The sequence below is a fragment of the Periophthalmus magnuspinnatus genome, chromosome 10, assembly GCF_009829125.3.
Source record: "Periophthalmus magnuspinnatus isolate fPerMag1 chromosome 10, fPerMag1.2.pri, whole genome shotgun sequence".
Classification (NCBI taxonomy): domain Eukaryota; kingdom Metazoa; phylum Chordata; class Actinopteri; order Gobiiformes; family Gobiidae; genus Periophthalmus; species Periophthalmus magnuspinnatus.
This window is the reverse complement of record NC_047135.1, coordinates 240,656-261,791: the sequence shown is the minus strand read 5'-3', so window position 1 is coordinate 261,791 and position 21,136 is coordinate 240,656. Positions and strand designations below refer to the sequence as shown.

Genomic DNA, 21,136 nt, shown 5'->3' with positions numbered 1-21,136 from the left:
AAATATGTTTATAAAATGTATTTCTAGGACGACTGACTCAAAATCTCTCGTTTGTTAAACTTTAAAAATAAGACGGTCATTGTCTCCGTCTAAAAACTGAAAAGGAGAAAAGACTTTTGTGATTTTACTTCACAAAAATGGAAAACAAGGACGTGAAAAACTGAAGCCACTTTAAAAATGTGGAGATAAAAGTTTAGAATCGACCTGCTCCAGTTTTTAATGTTTTAAATAAACCTGTGTGTTTGTTTTGTTCTGTGTTTTCAGTCCCTGGACAAACACTGAGTCAGATCTGTGGAGAGGTGACCCTCACAGTCAGAATACATGTTTAACTAAACTAAACCCAGAAGCCGTTGAACAACTGCAGGATAGATACGTTTAAAGACACTGTGGAACATTTCAGGCCTGCAGTAGGCCTCATAAAGACGATGTAGGCCTCATAAAGACGATGTAGGCCTCATAAAGGTGATGTAGGGCTCATAAAGACGATGTAGGCCTCATAAAGGTGATGTAGGGCTCATGAAGGTGATGTAGGAGATGTAGGACTCATAAAGGTGATGTAGGGCTCATGAAGGTGATGTAGGAGATGTAGGACTCATAAAGGTGATGTAGGCCTCATAAAGGTGATGTAGGGCTCATGAAGGTGATGTAGGGCTCATGAAGGTGATGTAGGCCTCATAAAGGTGATGTAGGGCTCATGAAGACGATGTAGGCCTCATAAAGGTGATGTAGGGCTCATAAAGGTGATGTAGGGCTCATGAAGGTGATGTAGGAGAAGTAGGGCTCATAAAATATAGTCAGTTTTGTGATATAAACATGTTTTTATTGCATTTTTCCCTTTTAGTGGTGGTGTTTGTGTTGGGAGGGGCCTGAGTACATGTACTCTGAATACTCAGAGTAACTGTAATCTGTTAGTTACTCTTTCATTTGGTGGTATTCAGAGTACGTACATTTCACTGCAGTATTCTGTAACTAAATGCATTTTTAAAGTATTCTTCTCTGCAGAGTATTTTCCTCTTTATTTCCCTGGTCCTGGTCCTGGTCCTGGTCTTGGTCCTGGTCCTGATCCTGGTCCTGGTCCTGGTCCTGATGCTGGTCTTGGTCCTGGTCCTGGTCCTGGTCCTGGTCCTGATCCTGATCCTGATCCTGATCCTGATGCTGGTCCTGGTCCTGGTCCTGGTCCTGATCCTGGTCCTGGTCCTGGTCCTGGTCCTGGTCCTGGTCCTGGTCTTGGTCCTGATCCTGATCCTGATCCTGATCCTGATCCTGATCCTGGTCCTGGTCCTGGTCTTGGTCCTGGTCTTGGTCCTGGTCCTGATGCTGGTCCTGGTCTTGGTCTTGGTCTTGGTCCTGGTCCTGGTCCTGGTCTTGGTCCTGGTCTTGGTCCTGGTCCTGATCCTGGTCCTGGTCCTGGTCCTGATGCTGGTCTTGGTCCTGGTCCTGGTCCTGGTCCTGGTCCTGGTCCTGATCCTGATCCTGATCCTGATCCTGATCCTGATGCTGGTCCTGGTCCTGGTCCTGGTCCTGGTCCTGGTCCTGGTCTTGGTCTTGGTCTTGGTCCTGGTCCTGGTCTTGGTCTTGGTCTTGGTCTTGGTCTTGGTCTTGGTCTTGGTCTTGGTCTTGGTCCTGGTCTTGGTCTTGGTCTTGGTCCTGGTCCTGGTCCTGGTCCTGGTCTTGGTCCTGGTCTTGGTCCTGGTCCTGGTCCTGATCCTGGTCCTGGTCCTGGTCCTGATGCTGGTCTTGGTCCTGGTCCTGGTCCTGGTCCTGGTCCTGGTCCTGATCCTGATCCTGATCCTGATCCTGATCCTGATCCTGATGCTGGTCCTGGTCCTGGTCCTGGTCCTGGTCCTGGTCCTGGTCCTGGTCTTGGTCTTGGTCTTGGTCCTGGTCCTGGTCCTGGTCTTGGTCTTGGTCTTGGTCTTGGTCTTGGTCTTGGTCTTGGTCTTGGTCTTGGTCTTGGTCTTGGTCTTGGTCTTGGTCTTGGTCTTGGTCTTGGTCCTGGTCCTGGTCCTGGTCCTGGTCCTGATCCTGGTCCTGATGCTGGTCCTGATGCTGGTCCTGATGCTGGTCTTGGTCTTGGTCCTGGTCCTGGTCCTGGTCCTGGTCCTGGTCCTGGTTCTTTCACACACTGAATGTTCTTGTTCTCTGTGACTCTGCACAGCTGACCGTCTCTGTGTCTCTGACACTTTTGCTAATTTTAAACCTGAGCCTCTCCAAGAATGGAAGTTGAACAGGCCCATCTGTGAGCCTAAAATTAGCCCCACCCCACCCCCTCAGACCCCTGCAGCCCCCCCCCAGCACCAGCCCCCCAGCACCAGCCCCTCAGGCTCATGTCACACACCCGTCCAAACCCCCCCCAGGATCAACAGCGCTCACCAACCGCAGACAGTGGCACTTTCCACGCTCTGGAGACATCGCACCGTCGTCCCCTGAGGCTCCACTGGGACATTTTATCCAAGAGGCTTCAGAGTTTGAAGTTGAATCTTTGGAGAATGCGTTTGTGTTAGGACGGGCCAAGGAGGTAAGAGACGTGCTACTAACGCTGCATGTCACCAGCTCAATGGAAACTTCTGCAGATGGACACAGGTCTAATCCTCAGGCCCAGTCTGGGTTTGGCTCCACACACGGGCCGAACCCAACGGGCCACATTTCTGCAGGTATGACCCACATTTCACTGGTTTAAATGGTCCGTATTTGCAGCATAACTAAACACACGAGATCTGCTCAACCCACTATGAAGTTTAAACACTTTAATAAAAGATTAAAACAGATTTAAAAGTGACATTTTACTATTTTAAAACTGCAAACTATCTTTAGGCTCCATCTAAAAATACACAGTGGGTTTAAAGTTGAATCTGCTGAGCCTCAAACAACATAAACAAAACTGTGACTGGATAATGAACCTGTGCCACAAACCTGTGTTTAAATGCACGTCTAAAATATAAATATAAATATAAATAAATAGGCCGTGTTTGTCTCTATGGTTTGAACTCGTTTGGACTTTTTTTCTCCTGTACTCTCCTTTATCCACAGGGGTGTAGCACCTAATTCTGGGCCCTGGGCACAAATCATGATGGGGGCCCACACTGTGTGTTGTCTAATAAAAAATACACATTACAGACGTATTGAGGGGCCCCTTCCTGCTCTGGGCCCTGGGTAAACAGTGCCCTTTACCCCCCCAGTCTGACGCCCTGTTTATCAGGTCTATGGGGGACACCCCTCACACAGTGAACATGTCACTTTAATCTGGAACATTCCCCAGAGCTTTTATCAAGCGTCTCCTAAAGAAGAGCAGCTTCAATGCGACGATACTGAACAATCACAGACCGATCTCAAATCTGACGTTTTTAGGCAAAGTCCTTGAAAAAGTAGTTTACCAGCAGTTTATTAACTTTCTCCAAATGAACAACTCCTTTGGTGTTTTCAGGTTTTAGACCCACAGACTGAGATGCTCTGATCAAGGACAAAAGACGTCCTCCTGACACTGATGCACAGTCTCAGTGTTGATCCTGTTAGATCTGAGTGTTTGACTCTGTGGATCATGGGATCCTCTTACAGAGACTAGAGGACTGGGAGGGCATCTGTGGTACTGCACTAAACTGGTTCAAGTCCTATTTAGAAAACAGGGAGAACTTTGTTGAAATTGGAAAATCTGTCTCTATTTTTAACACGTTCAGACAAAAACAAAAATATACAAATAAAAACAGAAAAAAATGATCGATTCAGTTGTTTCTTTTGAACAAAATTCAGCTCCAAACATGATCAAAATAAGCACATTTGAAACTTCATTAGACTCAAAATCTGGTAGAAATACTTTGACTTTTTAAGTACATTTTAAACATGTACTTTAATACTTTTACTGAAGTCAGTTTTTTTCATGTGATACTTTTACTTGAGTTTTGTTTTGCTCCAGTATTTGTACTTTTACTTAAGTAACTGAATACAGTACTTCGACCTCACGCGGCGTTTGACCCCATGTTCGGTTTCAGATGGAGCAGATCTGACCGGTCTCTGGACGTCTCAAACTCTTTTCTGATTCGGAGCCAAACTGTCGACATGAGTTTGATGGACATCTCTAAGATCTTCTCGCTGCTTCAGCCCAAAGATGAAGACGAGGAGAGCGAGCAGGGCCAGACGCTGAACAACGCCGTGAGCCGTGACGACGTGGCGTTACTGGCCCAGCTTCTGTCCCAGGACTCCTACAGAAAATGCATCAACGCTCGGAGCGGGTGGGGCGTCCCCGTCACCCCTCTGCGTACGGCAGCTGCACTGGGACATCTCCGCTGCCTGGAGCTGCTGCTGGAGCACGGCGCCGAGGTGAGAGGAACTTTACCACGAGTTCAACTGGAGACTTTAGATGTTTGTGAGAGTCATGAGGGTCTCAAGGTTTGACCAAAGTCACACCAGGTTATAATCCACTTTAAACCAGATGCCCTTCCTCTGTTTATATTTGTCTCAAGCCTCAATTAAAGGGCTACTCAATAATATACTACTACTACTACTACTACTACTACTACTACTACTACTACTACTACTACTACTACTACTACTACCACCAACTAATACTACTATGACCATGACACTGTCCATGTGTCCACTGGTGGTTTGAATCATGTAAACATCATCATTCGATCCACTGACCCACAGGTTCAGCTCCCACAGATGAATACTGTCATTGTGTCCTTGGGCAAGACACTTAAGGGGGGGGGCTCATCCCCAGTGTGTGTGTGTGGGTGTGTGCGGGGGTGTGTGTGTATGTGTGTGTGTGTAAAGTTGGAAAACCCTAAATAAATAATAATAATAAACTGTTGTTTTCTTGTCAAACACACATTAGCATCAACATTAGCATCTGCATTAGCATTAGCATCAACATTAGTATCAACATTAGTATCAGCATTAGCATTAGCATCAACATTAGCATCAACATTAGTATCAGCATTAGCATTAGCATCAACATTAGCATTAGCATCAACATTAGTATCATACTACTACTACTGCATTAGCATTAGCATTAGCATTAGTGCACTCATTGTGAGGCTTATCATTGGTCACTTAAGAAAGAAGTTCCGCAGTGCTCCTTTAACCATCGGTTCTGTTGCAGATTGACAGCCTGGACGTGAAGGCGCAGACGCCGCTCTTCACCGCCGTCAGCGGGAAACATCTGGACTGCGTGACGGCGCTGCTCAAGTCCGGAGCCGACCCCAACGGCAGCCAGTACAACAACTGCTCTCCGGTACTGACCGCGGCCAGAGAGGGCGACGTCGAGGTCCTCCGCGAGCTCCTGCGCTACGGCGCCGAGGTAGACGTCAAACCCAAAGTCCCGGAGTGGGCCGCCAACGCCACGGCGTGCAGGGGCCCGCTGTATATGTCCGCCGTGTACGGGCATCTGGACTGTTTTAAACTGCTGCTGCTCCAGGGGGCGAACCCGGACTTTAACTGCACCGATCAGAAGATGCTGGCCCGGGTCAAGCAGCCGCAGACGGTGCTGGACGTGTGTCTGCGCTACGGCTGCGGCGCCGAGTACATCCAACTGCTCATAGACTGCGGCGCCAACGTGTATCTGCCCACGCCCAGTGTGGACAAGCTGACCAATCAGAACGAAGCGCTAGGCATTCTGCTTCAACAGAGAGGTGAGGCTAAAGTACGACTGCTACTACTGCTACTGCTACTACTGTTACTAGTACTGCTACTAGTACTGTTACTACTACCACTACTACTTCTACTGTTACTGCTGCCACTACTGCTACTATTATCCATTCATCCATGTTTTTCCTCTTATCCGGGGCCGGGTCGCGGGGGCAGCAGTCTAAACAGAGGCTCCCAAACTTCCCTCATCCCAGACACCTCCTCCAGCTCCTCTGGTGGGACCCCAAGGCGTTCCCAGACCCAGAGACATAGTCCCTCCAGCGTGTCCTGAGTCTTCCCCGGGGCCTCCTCCCGGTGGGACATGGCTGGAAGACTTCCCTAGGGAGGTGGTTCAGGAGGCATCTTGAGCAGATGTTCGAGCCACTTCAGCTGCTCCTCTCCACATGGAGGAGCAGCGGCTTTTTTTGGTCGAGAACCATGGCCTCGGATTTGGAGGAGCTGATTCTCATCCCAGCCGCTTCACACTCGGCAGCAAACCGCCCCAGTGCTGCAGGTCCTGACTCGATGAAGCATCAGGACAACATCATCTGCAAACAGCAGAGATGTTCAGACCCCCTCTGGCCCCTGAACCGTACCCCCTCCGGCCCCTGGCTGCACCTAGAAATTGTGTCCATAAATATAATGAATAGAACTGGTGACAAAGGGCAGCCCTGGTGGACTCCAACATGCACCGGGAACAGGTCTGACTCACTGCAGAGAACACAGCTCCTGCTCCGGTCATACAGGGACCGGACAGCCTTTAGCAAAGGGCCCCGGACCCCATACTCCCAGAGCGCCCCCCAAAGGGGGGTTGGGCAAACTCCCATGAGCCCTCGAGGACCCGATGGAGAGTATAGAGTTGGTCCAGTGTTTCATGAACGGGACGAAAACCACACTGCTCCTCCTGAATTTGAGGTTCGACTATCAGTCCGCTTCTACTCTCCAGTCCCTGGAGTAGACCTTACCAGGAAGGCTGAGGAGTGTGATTCCCCTGTGGTTGGAACACACCATCCGGTCCCCCTTTTTAAACAGAGTGCCCACCACCCTGGTCTGCCATTCCACAGGTACTGTCCCCGACCGCCACGCGATGTTGCAGAGACGTGTCAGCCAAGACAGCCCCACAACATCCAGAGACTTGCGGTACTCAGGACAGATCTCGTCCACCCCCGGAGCCTTGCCACCGAGGAGCTTGCACTTTAAACAGTGTTGGTGAAGCACTGCTTCCCCCTCCTGTGGCGTGTCAGACGGTTTGCCAGAATTTTTTTGAGGCCGTCCGATAGTCCTCCTCCATGGCCTGACCAAACTCCTCCCAACCCTGAGTTTTTGCCTCGCCGAGTGCACGAGCTGCAGCACGTTTGGCCCACTGGTACTCCTCAGCTGCCTCAGCCTGACGGCATCCCTTACTTCCGGAGTCCACCAGTGAGTTCGGGGGTTGCCACCGCGACAAGTACCGCAGACCTTAGGACTACAGCTATGAGCGGCCGCGCCGAGAACATGGCCCAGTCGGAATCCATGTCCCCAGCCTCGTCCGCGATCAGGGAGAAGCTTTCCCGGAGGTGCGAGTTGAAGACCCCACTCACATAGGGCTGTGCAAGGTGTTCCCAACAGACTCTCACAGTCCTCTAGGGCCTGCCAGGTTTGTTCAGCTTCCTCCTCCCCTTCCAGTGGATTTAACTCACCACCAGGTGGTGCTCTACAGCTCTACCCCTTTCTTCACCGGAGTGTCCAAGACACGTGGCCAGAGGTCAGATGACACGATAACAAGGTTGATCATTGACCTCCGACCTAGGGTATCCTGGTGCAACGTGCACTGATGGACCTTGTGCTCGAACATGGTGTTTGTTATGGACAAACTGTGACCAGCTCAGAAGAACAATAACAAAACACCACTCGGGTTCAGATCAGGGAGGCCGTTCTTCCTGATTACGCCCCTCCAGGTGTCACTGTCGTTACCCACATGGACATTAAAGTCCCCCAGGACAACAACAGAGTCCCCGGTCGGTGCACTGTCTAGTACCCCTCCCAGGGACTCCCAGAAGGCCGTGTACTCTGCACTGTGGTTTGGCCCGTAGGCCGACACAACAGTGAGAGACCTGTCCCCGACCCGAAGGTGCAGGAATGTGACTCTCTCATTCACCGGGGTCAACCCCAACACATGGCGGCTGAGCTGTGGGGCGATGAGCTCACACTAGCTCGCCGCCGCTCCCTGCAGGCAACTCCAGAGAAATACAGAGTCCAGAAGAGGAGTTGGTTCCAGAGCTCAAGCTGTGTGTGGAGGTGTAGCCGGTAATGCTCAACCTCCAGCACAAGCTCAACCTCAGGCTCCTTCCCCCAGAGAGGTGACATTCCATGTCTCCAGAGCCGGTCTCCATGTCCAGAGATACGGTCGTTGAGGCCCCCGCCTTTGCCTGCTGCCCAGACTCCTCTGCACCGGCCCCTTATGGATCCTCCCGCAGGTGGTGAGTCCACGTGATGACGGCCCCAGCTCCTTCGGGCTGAGCCCGACCGAGCCCCGTGGGGAAATGTCCGGCCACCAGGCGCTCGCTGACGAGCACCAAACCCAGGCCTGGCTCCAGGGTGGGGCCCCGGTAACGTCAGTCCGGGCGACGTTACTGGCCTTGTTCTAATACTCATCTTGGGGGCGACTGCTACTGTTACTTAAAAATAAAAGTGTGACTTGAACCGTTTGAATGTGCTAAGTTGTGTGTTTTTGTGTTTGCAGTTTGTCCCAGGACGCTGATGTCCCAAACACGACTCGCCATCAGAAAACACATCCCTTTAACAGACAAAGAGGCGGTAATAGACAGTCTGGACATCCCTTTAGTAATGAGGAATTACCTCAAATACAACCGCAGCGAGACCAGGTAATGTCTGGTCTCGCATGCATATATATATATATATATATATATATATATATATATATATATATATATATATATACATACATACACACATGAGGTTTATTTATTCTCACTCTGTGCCTTCAAGCTGTTTTATTTATTTTTTTTGTAGACTGTGGGAGCCATGTGATTCACTGTGGTGTTTTCTATTGATATTTATTTATAAAATCTATAAATGAAAATTAACATATGGACATGTTTAATGATTATAAACTATATTTACCGTACACCGTGAGACCCACATGTTCAACACTGCAGCAGTTCATCCACTGAACTAATTATTAAATTATTTTTTATTTTAGATTTTATTTTGTTTATAATAAGATCAGATCTGCCTTTATTAGTCCCACAGTGGGGAAATTCCAGTATTGCACCGCACAGTTAAAGAACAGAAGGAAAATGGTACATGCAATAAAACAAGATAATAGATAAATAGTTTAAAATAATTTAAAAATAGACTTAAAAATAAACTAAACACTGTAATGTAACATCTCTGTAAAGTGACTCGAGTATTGCACATGGGTGTGGTTTAGTGACTTGAGTATTGCACATACATGTGGTTCAGTGACTCCAGTATTGCACATACATGTGGTTCAGTGACTTGAGTATTGCACATACATTTGTCTGCGATGTTCCGTGATGGCATTAAACACATCTGTCTGGTCTATGTTCAAATACCGTTTTCATTGGTAAAAAAGTAAATAAAAACGACATTCAAAAACTTACTATGAGGGCGCTCTCCTCTCCACAGATCTGACCTGTAACTTGACCTAGAAGTGTAACCTGCTTGTCTCCAGAGAAAGAGATGAGTTTCATGACATATTGTGGAACATTTCAGGGTTTCCATGGAGACCGGCTGACCCTCGACATAAATGTGGCCGTTGGGATCATCGTCCAGATCTGCAGGTTCTTGAGTCTGTGGCTCTTTCTCTAAATGAATAACATCTTTTAGTTTAGTTCAGGCCACAGCACAAACACGTCACTGCAGTGGTCCATGACATCATTCATGCCTTAGGCGAGAAACAACACTGGGTGGCGCTCTTTGTTGACTCCAAGGTCTTTGATAGCATAGACTCCAGTATTGTCCTAAATAAACTTACTTCTCTTGGTTTTGATCATGTTTCTCTACATTTGTTCACCTCATACAGATGGAAACGTCGCTCATGGGCCGTCATAAAAAGGGTGTTCCCCAAAGTTTAAACCTGGGCCCATTACTTTTTCTTTGTATATTAACATTATTCTCCTTCTTTGTCCTGTTGCTCATGTTTATGCAGGTGACACATGAAGCTCTGCACAAATCACAAAATGCATTTGTTATTTTTCAACGGTCACTAATAAATGTAAAACTGGTCCAAAACTAAAACTATGCACTTCACCAGATCTGACGTGACGAGCTCCTACGACCCCTCTGTGCTTTAAACGGTGACCTCATTGTCCCTCATTATAAATACCTCAGGACTTAGTTAAAATTCAGTTGGTTTTGTTTACAGGAGTAAAGCCTTTTTTATATAAAAATATATAAAACATGAGTCCAGTCCAGCGTCTCCTCGTCTTTTATAAACACACTCACCTCTGATCTGCACTCATTTATGGAGCACTCTCAAAAACTCAAACTGTGTGATTCCCTGAAGTGAAAGTAAACACTTTTCAGACCGTTTCAGCTGAAGCCTGTGGACCTCAGCTTCATTTTGATGTATATTTTAGTCTCAATGGATTTTCTTGATTAAAAAAATTAAATGAAGTTAATAATGCTCCTTTAAGGACCCATAATGCAGTTTAAAGTGCCCGTCATGCACTGGGGCTTGTTTAAATCCTCTTACAGTCGCTGCATTTCCACAGTCCACCACCAGAGGGCAGACGTGCGCTGCGCATCGGACGCTGCGGAGTTTTCCCGTTTTTCCTCCGGTTAAAGGCACCGAACATCATTAAAACAAGGACAGGGACAGACTGGGACAGGGACAGACTGGGACAGGGACAGACTGGGACAGGGACAGACAGGGACAGGGACAGACTGGGACAGGGACAGACAGGGACAGGGACAGACTGGGACAGGGACAGACAGGGACAGACAGGGACAGGGACAGACTGGGACAAGGACAGACTGGGACAGGGACAGACAGGGACAGACTGGGACAGGGACAGACTGGGACAGGGACAGACTGGGACAAGGACAGACTGGGACAGGGACAGACTGGGACAGACATGGACAGACTGGGACAGACAGGGACAGACAGGGACAGACTGGGACAGGGACAGACTGGGACAGACAGAGCCGGGTCAGGGCCCAGAACCTTCTGGAGTGCAGCACAATCTAATCTGAGATTACTTAACCCAAGACACTTTTAACAGAAAATGTTGGGCCCTGAGGTCAAAGGTTAAGACGAGTACAGACTGCACAGTTTGGGCCCCTGTGCTCCTCGTCACAAGACCAGCCCTGCTCCTCCTGATGGTGTCCCACAGACCCCAAACCACAAACATTAAAGGTTTCATTTCAAATATACAAAGGCAACTTTATTATTGACTTGACCGTCCATAAACCCAAACCCTGTAATGCCCTATGACCTTTGACCTTTGTCATAACTAGAACAACTTGAACATCACATCAGGACCACAGTGAGTTTAGGTTTCAGTTCTGGTTCTTCTGATTTGTGTTTATGAAGAATCATGAGTCGTCCATCACTTCACAGAGTCACTGAGTCATTCAGACGGGACACGAGCGTGGACTAAAGTCTCACTCAGGCGTGGACACGAGCGTGGACTAAAGTCTCACTCAGGCGTGGACACGAGCGTGGACTAAAGTCTCACTCAGGCCTGGACACGAGCGTGGACTAAAGTCTCACTCAGGCGTGGACACGAGCGTGGACTAAAGTCTCACTCAGGCGTGGACACGAGCGTGGACTAAAGTCTCACTCAGGCGTGGACACGATGAGTCGTCCATATGAAGACAACAGTCCCTCCCAGTGTCACTCAGACCTGAACTAAAGTCTCACCTGATTTTCAACCAAATAACATTTAATACCAGTGTGTTTTTGTGTTTGTGTTTGTTTTGTGTATTTGTGTATTTGTGTGTTTGTGTATTTGTTTTTGTGTACTTTTGTTTGGTGAGATTTATTCTCCTTCCAAATGTTTTCCTTGTCTGCTGAAGTGCTGTGGTGACTTCCCATCTCCGGAATGATCTCATCCTGTTGGAAATGAATCTGACAAACAGGAAGTGATGTCACAGCAGAGGAAATGGCCCAGTACATCGACGAGGACAATGGCTGTGGTTCTGTAGAGGTTTTATTTTCAACAAAAAGTACAGCTATATCAGATATGGATTTTCTTTTTTACAGCCAAGTACAACATATTCCCAGTGCTTCGGATATTACATCAAAACATATAATGTACACTAACGGCTCGGGATGGGACAAAGTCTCGCCTCAAGATCTCGCGAGACAAAATAACCACAAGAGATTTTGTGTTTACAGTTGGATTGGACCAAAAAAGGTGCGTTACAGATCTAGAGTCCCAAAAAGCAGAACTGAAACGGCAACAAAAATATGAAATCATTCAGAAATTGTAAGGCCAAAATTAGAAACTGAATCAAACTATTTATATGTCAGGAGGTCTGTCCGAATCTCGTCTGGACCTCGAGGCCCTGATCTCATCTCGAGGTCCTGATCTCATCTCGAGGTCCTGATCTCATCTCGAGGTCCTGATCTCGTGTTGTGGAAATTGTGTCTCGTCCCATCGTTTGAACGGCCCACGTCTCCACTCTCCCATTCACAGTTTCTGGATATATTTTTGTCAGTTTTTACCATTTCTCTACAACAAATATATATCAAACTTAAAGGCCGCAAGAAATCAAAGAACGAACGAGTGCATAAAATGTGAACATAAAAACATGAACCTCAAAATACATGGTAATTTACAATGGCAGCGTTTGAACGTGGCAGTCTTCTTCCTCTTCCTCTTCCTCTTCTTCGTCTTGTCTTTGAACACCATTAAACATGGCAGAGTGAAGACTTTTAGTTGTACCCTGACTTCAACATGTGGTGAAAATGTGAGGGTCCCTAACATCTAAGAGACAAACAGCGTAAGAACGAAACTGGGATTATAATCCAATAATGTGGTGGATTTTTCTGTTAAAGATTTGAATCTCAGCTCATACATTATGTTTAATACTTCAATAAATACAAAGAGAAAGAGCTGCATCCCTCAGGTCCATGTTTCAGTGTCTCAGTGTTTCAGTGTCTATTTGCACAACTGAAGCACGACCCACGCGTCCGTCTCCTTCTAATCTATACACGACCCCCCGCTGACCGCTGCATTATCTCCGGTTTGGTTTTTCTATGGGGAGTAATAAAACACGATACCCGTTTTGCCCTTTGGCGGTTAAGATGTGTGAGATGTGACCACGAAGAAATGTTATAAACCCAGAACATGTGACCGAAACACTAACGTAACCCCATACACCTGAAGACAGCAGCACATCCTGGTCCTTTTGTGGATTAATAAAGCTACAAGAGTTTGAATAAGTGACTCATGTGAGACAGACGCAGGCCGCACTGTGCAAACGAGGAAAAAACAAAAAACATCATTACGGGGAAATATCATTTTCATAAATGTTTGTGTCCTGGATTTTTTTTTTTTGGAGCAATTTTTAGAAACTCGTTGGAAGAATGAAGACTTAGTTACATTTGAGCATTTACCCCCAAACTCTGAATCACTGTTTGGACACTGGATTTTTAATGTTTCAGGCCCAGTGCCTTGGCAGAGGCCCACGCTCAGGTTTCTTACTTTATTACATAGTTGAAATAAAACAGTGTAGTTTGTATTACTTTAAATTACCTTAAATAATAAGACTGACTTTTGCACAGAACTGCAGCTGTATGCAGAAGGTGAAGTGTCTGGGGAGGAGGAAACCTTTATGACAAAATGAAACCATTTGTAAAGAGTTGTCTTAAAGTCTCATGCAAAATATTGGATGCCACAAGCATGCATTTACCTGGTACTGGGGTGTAAAGACACCTCAAATACACCTCAGTGTGAAACACCTCAGTGTGAAACACCTCAGTGTGAAACACTTCAGTGTGAAACACCTCAGTGTAAAACACCTCAGTGTAAACTAAACACTTCAGTGTAAACTTAACACTTCAGTGTAAAACACTTCAGTGTGAAACACCTCAGTGTGAAAACACTGAGGTGTGAAATCAGTGCATTTACACTGAGGCTAAACTGGAACAACATTCGCTTCCAAATGACCAATATCCAAATATATGATCTGTTCTTTTTACACTATTTACAGTGTGTAGCAGTTAACCTTAAAATAGATGGTTCTTCTTTTAATTCATATATCATTTGTGAAACCTAACTAAACTAATGACCTACGATATCAAATAAAACATAGTCAAATCTCTCAGCAGAAAGCAGGCCTACGCTTCGTCTTAAGTCAGACACTACAGGGACAAACACTGATGTGTGTTTTGTGTTTGAGAACAGCACAGTATCTACTGGAGGAGGCCATGTTGTTTTTGTTCCTTTTTACATCTGTTTCGTCCGCACACGAGGGAGGAGGGGTCTCAGAGAGCGTGACCGAGATCGAGAGACGTCCCACTGGGAGACGCAGGACGACTTCAATCTGCCGTGAAACTCAATAATCACTAGTGGAACTGGAAGGCACTGTACAACACATCTGTCCTGTGAGCAGCAGAGGGGGCCGGCGAGCGGAGGGGGCCGGCGAGCGGAGGGGGCCGGCGAGCGGAGGGGGCCGGCGAGCGGAGGGGGCCGGCGAGCGCGGGAGAGTGTGTCAGGGTAGTGTTCAGTATGTGTTCAGTATGTGTACATTTATGTGTAGTGTTCAGTATGTGTGTGTAGTGTTCAGTATGTGTGTGTGTAGTGTTCAGTATGTGTATATTTATGTGTAGTGTTCAGTATGTGTGTGTAGTGTTCAGTATGTGTATATTTATGTGTAGTGTTCAGTATGTGTGTGTGTAGTGTTCAGTATGTGTGTGTAGTGTTCAGTATGTGTATATTTATGTGTAGTGTTCAGTATGTGTGTGTAGTGTTCAGTATGTGCATATTTATGTGTAGTGTTCAGTATGTGTGTGTGTAGTGTTCAGTATGTGTGTGTAGTGTTCAGTATGTGTATATTTATGTGTAGTGTTCAGTATGTGTGTGTGTAGTGTTCAGTATGTGTGTGTAGTGTTCAGTATGTGTATATTTATGTGTAGTGTTCAGTATGTGTGTGTAGTGTTCAGTATGTGTGTGTGTAGTGTTCAGTATGTGTATATTTATGTGTAGTGTTCAGTATGTGTGTGTAGTGTTCAGTATGTGTATATTTATGTGTAGTGTTCAGTATGTGTGTGTAGTGTTCTGTATCTGTTCAGTATGTGTGTGTGGTGTTCAGTATGCGTATGTGTAGTGTTCAGTATGTGTGTGTAGTGTTCAGTATGTGTGTGTAGTGTTCAGTATGTGCACATTTATGTGTAGTGTTCAGTATGTGTGTGTAGTGTTCTGTATGTGTTCAGTGTGTGTGTGTAGTGTTCAGTGTGTGTGTAGTGTTCAGTATGTGTGTGTGTAGTGTTCAGTATGTGTATATTTATGTGTAGTGTTCAGTATGTGTGTGTAGTGTTCAGTATGTGTATATTTATGTGTAGTGTTCAGTATGTGTGTGTAGTGTTCAGTATGTGTGTAGTGTTCAGTATGTGTATATTTATGTGTAGTGTTCAGTATGTGTGTGTAGTGTTCTGTATCTGTTCAGTATGTGTGTGTAGTGTTCAGTATGCGTGTGTGTAGTGTTCAGTATGTGTGTGTAGTGTTCAGTATGTGTGTGTAGTGTTCAGTATGTGCACATTTATGTGTAGTGTTCAGTATGTGTGTGTAGTGTTCTGTATGTGTTCAGTGTGTGTGTGTAGTGTTCAGTGTGTGTGTAGTGTTCAGTATGTGTGTGTAGTGTTCAGTACGTGTACATTTATGTGTAGTGTTCAGTATGTGTGTGTAGTGTTCAGTGTGTGTTCAGTACGTGTGTAGTGTTCAGTGTGTGTTCAGTGTGTGTTCAGTGTGTGTGTGTAGTGTTCAGTATGTGTTCAGTGTGTGTGTGTAGTGTTCAGTGTGTGTTCAGTGTGTGTGTGTAGTGTTCAGTGTGTGTTCAGTACGTGTGTAGTGTTCAGTGTGTGTTCAGTGTGTGTGTGTGTAGTGTTCAGTGTGTGTTCAGTACGTGTGTAGTGTTCAGTGTGTGTGTGTAGTGTTCAGTGTGTGTTCAGTATGTGTGTGTGTAGTGTTCAGTGTGTGTTCAGTGTGTGTGTGTAGTGTTCAGTGTGTGTTCAGTACGTGTGTACATATCCGTGTGTAGTCTGTGTGCTCGGACTCGTCGTTGCCGTAGAGATGAGGAAACGGGGGGGGGGGGGGTTGATCATGTGACCTGAGGTTAATTCACGTCTTTTTGCGGCGTCAGAATAAAACTGAGAAATATGGTCTGTCGTTATGTTCAGTGTAAAGCCACAGTACGGGACATGGACCAGTGGACTCTGCTGTGGGCGTCTCTGTTCACTGAGGCTCATGGGACTTTGTCTTTTCTCTGGACAAATAAAGTTACAGGAAATAATCTTTTATTTTTGATTTAACTCTTTATGTGGCGTAGAATATTTAGATTTAGGATAAAATGAAAACACCGTGAGTTTGTCAAAGGGAAAATCACTTTTTTTTAAAATAAGAAGTGAAGTTCTGAAGTGAAAGAATCGTTTAGAGAAAAGAATCATAATCTGTTTGTGGGTCAGTAAAAATGAACCGGCCAAACTCTGGAGTTTAAAGTTTTAATAATAATCTTTGTCTAGATCTTCTTCTTTTGCAGTGACTAAAAATAATTTTCAATTTAAATTTTTCTGTCGTTAAACTGAGTTCAGAAAGTTTCTAAACCAGATCCACAAATGTGACGAGGGGCCCACGTGAGCAGAGGACAGGGGCCCACGTGAGCAGAGGACAGGGGCCCACATGAGCAGAGGACACTGTCTAAGGGCCACAGCGACAACTTTCACTGAAACATAAACCGAACTGAAGCTGTGTTGTCCGTTTTAACACAGATGTTACAGTGACGCTGTGAGGTCCAAACATGACTCAGAAAACACGCGTGTGCTCACACTGTCACAGAGTTAAACACGCGTGTGCTCACACTGTCAGAGTTAAACACGCGTGTGCTCACACTGTCACAGAGTTAAACACGTGCTCATAAACGCAGTTCCTTCAGTGTCTTCTTTCTCCTACAGGGGGAGCTATAATGTAACAGCAGCTTCATCTAAATCACAAAACCAGGGTGAGACCACTGACGACAGGGAGAGGGATTTAAACACAGACTGTGCAGTGCCCCGAGCTAGCAAAGCCAAATACTTCATTCATGTTAAAGGCACACTGTGTTGTCTCCATAGAGATGTCATTGCTGGGCCTGGAATGTTCCACCGTGTGGCATTTGTTCATTTTCAGGCGTGTTAACTGCTAAAATAAAACTTCCAGAAGTATAAATTCCCACAGTGAGTGGCTTGCATCTCCACAGATCTAATCCGTAAATTGGACTGTTAGCACTGTCTGCACCGTCCACAGGGATAGAGATTAATGCCACACTATGGAACATAACATAACAAACCATAATATCTCCATAGAGACGAGCAGGTGGCAGATCCTCGCTCAGGAAGGAACATGTTCTATCTCCACAAAGTTCCACAGTGCGTCTTTAACAGCTGAATAATACGTGAAAATAAACGATCAAAGAAGCGACTGAAGCCCAGATCCACCGAGTCTGTGGAGTTTAATCTGAGCCTCTGAAGAAACGACTCGAAACGACTCGAAACGACTCGAAAAGACTCGAAACTCGACAGTCCAGTTTGTGATGTTCTGTTTAAAGTGAAAAACCCAGTGACAGTTTATTCTTCTGGTTCTGACCCAGTGAAACGGAGTCGTCTCGTGACAAACACGGGTCTGAAGCTCCTGAAGCTGAACGCCTGCAGACACATGTTCTGGTGCTTCCTGTTGGAGACACTTTTATTCTCAAACACTCTGTTCTTATGTAACGGCGCCGTTCGCCCTCGTGCTGCTCTGCAGGTAGAATCTGCTCCAAATCTGTTGAGAATCACATTTGCATTTTGTCTTTAATGAGGAGGAAGTCAGCGCCTTTTTTTCTTCTACAAAGCAAAAATAATGAAGTGAACGAGGAGCCGCTCCCGAACACAAGAGCGAAACGTCGCTCTGAGACCTCGGCGCTTCAGCGTCTCATGTCGTGGGGATTTGTAGAGGTAGGATTTAAGTGACGCCAATGAGAATGTGGAGCGAGCACAGAGCTACAGGGAGGTGTGGACTGAACCACAGAACCTCTCACAAAGTGCTGCTAATACCCTGTCAGAAGAGCTTTGTGAACAGATGTGACGATTATACTGATGCGATTCCACTTTCGATTCTGTGACCTGTTTGTATCGTGGCCAAAGGCGGCGATTCAACAAAATGAGTCATAAGAAAAACTACGACTTAAGACAATGGCCCAGGATACGCCCAAAAGTATTCAAATATTTGGCCAAAAAATCAAGAAATACGAGACGTTCAACTCATTTTCAGGTCAGATTCTCATTCAACACTTCAGCTTAAAATAATGTGACCAAATAAACAACAACAGCTTTGTCCTTGAATTAAAAACTTTAAAAATGATTTGGGAAAAATAATTTAACTAAAAATTTGGCCGAGATGTGAATATTTTTGGGCTGAACACAACAAAAACAAAGGTACAGATAAATACAGTTGTGTTCTGTGTGTCCTTCATGTGCCCCGTTTCCACAACATTCACCTCCCGTAGCAAGAACATGAGTCCTGCAGAACGTTTCTGCTTCACCAGTGACAAAATAAAACCCAAATAAAAGAGCCACAGTCTGGAGGACATTCAGAAGATGGACGCCAGCTTCAGATTCCAAACAAAATAAAGTTACTATCGAGAGTTTGTTATAACGGTTTCCATCGTTGGTAAAATCCTTTTGCTGCTTCAATCTTCAGAGTCCGTTTACATAAATGTGGGGACGTTTTCTTCATCGGGAGGAGACGAGATGATCCAGTGTTTGGTGCTTCTAAGAAAAATATCTGGTCCTTCGAGGAGAAGAGTCTATTTCTTAAATGGGGCTAATCTACTAAAATTCTGCCAGAACGGAGCCTGGCCTCTTTTGGATTGACTGAATTCAAAAACTTCTCCTTGTGCCATGTCCTCCGGTAAAACGTCGTACTGCCCCGCGCTGAGGGGGTCCTGGGGGGGCGGGTACGAGGGGGGCGTGCACCGGTTTACACCTGCAAGAGGGAGGGGCAAAGGGGCAAGAGCCGAAAACACAGCGGAACTGTGAGGGTGGAGGGCAGGGGGGTGAAAACGGGGAGGGTGGAGGAAAAAGCAGAAACAGAAAAGTGGAAGAATAAATACTGTCAGTTTAATGTTGAAAACAGATTGACAGAGTCTGTTTGGACGAGCAGGATGGACTCAACATGAACATGAAGAAATGAGAACTGTCTAGAACTTCAACGCTCTCAATGTTCACCTCCACACGAGGAAGAGGAGGAAGAGGAGGAGGAACAGGAGGAAGCTCCAACTATGGCTGACCAGATCATGGGTTTAAAATGCTCTATAATTTGGACAGTCCCAGAGCTTCAGAGGTCAGAGGTTAAAGGTTAATGGTTTGCATAAATTATAATATAAATAGTTTGTCTTTAACTGCTTCATTTCAATTTCATTTTCCAAAGGCGAAATTGGAAGTATTGATTTCAAATTTCTTCCTCCAAAATCTGATTATAAAACAAACGACTGAGCTGCTGTAAACGTATTTACATTTAAAGAGTCCAGCGTGCTGCGCAACAGGCCGACGACACGCATGCTCCAGAGAAACAAGCACCATGGTCCATGGTCCACCAGGGTCCACCAGGGTCCATGGTCCACCATGGTCCATCATGGTCCACCATGGTCCATCATGGTCCACCATGGTCCACCATGGTCCATCATGGTCCACCATGGTCCATCATGGTCCATGGTCCATCATGGTCCATCATGGTCCACCATGGTCCACCAGGTCCCATGGTCCACCATGGTCCATGATCCATCATGGTCCATCATGGTCCATGGTCCACATGGTCCACCATGGTCCACCATGGTCCACCATGGTCCACCATGGTCCACCATGGTCCACCATGGTCCATGTCCATGACGGTCCATGTTTAACCTGAGACACGATGGTGAATGATGAGGCTGAATTAAACGAGTGAAGTTCAGCTGTACCATGGCACGAGACGCTTTTCAATCAAACTCAGAGGAAAAACAAATTTATAGAGAATAAAACAGAGCGGCAGAAGTGGTGCAGATAAGATTTATTATATAGATTTATTATAGATTATTATAGATTTATTATAGATTTATTATAGATTTATTATAGATTTATTATAGAGGGTTAGTGCTGGTGCAGATTGGACTTACACAATACACAAACTCATTTTCACTGTGGTAACTTTTACTACTACTACTACTACTACTAATATAATACTACTAATACTACTACTTCCATAATACTCTGTATGTTTGTTTAAATAAGTTCTGTTCTAGTTTCAATTTTTTATCTGTAAATTCGTTTTGGTTTAAAGATAATTTATTGTGCATTGATTATAATGTGGCAAATTATGTGTTTAACTATAACAAATATAAAAGCCTGACACATGACCCTGACACATGACTGGACCCTGACACATGACCCTGACACATGACCTGACACATGACTGGACCCTGACACATGCCTGGACCCTGACACATGACTGGACCCTGACACATGCCTGGACCCTGACACATGACTGGACCCTGACACATGCCTGGACCCTGACACATGACTGGACCCTGACACATGACCCTGACACATGACCCTGACACATGACTGGACCCAGACACATGACCCTGACACATGACTGGACCCTGACACATGACTGGACCCTGACACATGACCCAGATACATGACTGGACCCTGACACATGACCCTGACACATGACCCAGATACATGACTGGACCCTGACACATGACTGAACCTTGTCAGATGACTGAACCCTGACACATGACTGAACCCTGACACATGACCGGACCCTGACACATGACCGGACCCTGACACATGACTGGACCCTGACACATGACTGGACCCTGACACATGACTGGACCCTAGCACATGACTGGACCCTAGCACATGACTGGACCCTGACACATGACTGGACCCTGACACATGACTGAACCCTGACACGACTGAACCCTGGCAAATGACTGGACCCCGACACATGACTGGACCCTGACACATGACTGGACCCTGACACATAACTGAACCCTGACACATGACTGGACCCTGACACATGACTGGACCTTGACACATAACCCTGACACATGACCCTGACACAAGACTGAACCCTGAGACATGACTGAACCCTGAGACATGACTGAACCCTGACACATGAACCTGACACACGACTGGACCCTGACACATGACTGAACCCTGACACACGACTGGACCCTGACACATGACCCTGACACATGACCCTGACACATGACCCTGACACATGACTGGACCCTGACACACGACCCAGATACATGACTGGAC

The 21,136-nt window shown here is 46.1% G+C and overlaps 2 protein-coding genes and 1 pseudogene across 2 annotated transcripts in view; 1 reads left to right on the top strand and 2 right to left on the bottom strand.

Moving 5' to 3' along the window:
* ctsa (cathepsin A) overlaps window positions 1-21,136 on the bottom strand; it is a 133,760-nt gene that overhangs the window by 11,964 nt on the left and 100,660 nt on the right. The gene's annotated exons all lie outside the window — the stretch shown is intronic.
* Window positions 2,367-9,603, top strand: asb12b (ankyrin repeat and SOCS box-containing 12b). Its single transcript, XM_033974529.2, has 5 exons — window positions 2,367-2,518; window positions 3,987-4,314; window positions 5,099-5,627; window positions 8,345-8,486; window positions 9,361-9,603. Exons 2-5 carry the CDS (start codon window positions 4,054-4,056, stop codon window positions 9,380-9,382), a joined length of 954 nt encoding a protein of 317 aa, XP_033830420.2. The 5' UTR covers window positions 2,367-2,518; window positions 3,987-4,053; the 3' UTR covers window positions 9,383-9,603.
* The window catches only part of LOC117377806 (spermatogenesis-associated protein 13-like), a 75,221-nt pseudogene continuing 72,285 nt past the window's right edge, over window positions 18,201-21,136 (bottom strand).

What these genes read in the sequence shown, in the direction of transcription:
- asb12b (XM_033974529.2), top strand. Translation starts at nt 4,054, where the DNA reads ATGAGTTTGATGGACATCTCTAAGATCTTCTCGCTGCTTCAGCCCAAA. An exon ending in CATTCTGCTTCAACAGAGAG is followed by an intron (nt 5,628 to 8,344) that starts GTGAGGCTAAAG and finishes TTGTGTTTGCAG; the next exon opens with TTTGTCCCAGGACGCTGATG. An exon ending in TACAACCGCAGCGAGACCAG is followed by an intron (nt 8,487 to 9,360) that starts GTAATGTCTGGT and finishes GGAACATTTCAG; the next exon opens with GGTTTCCATGGAGACCGGCT.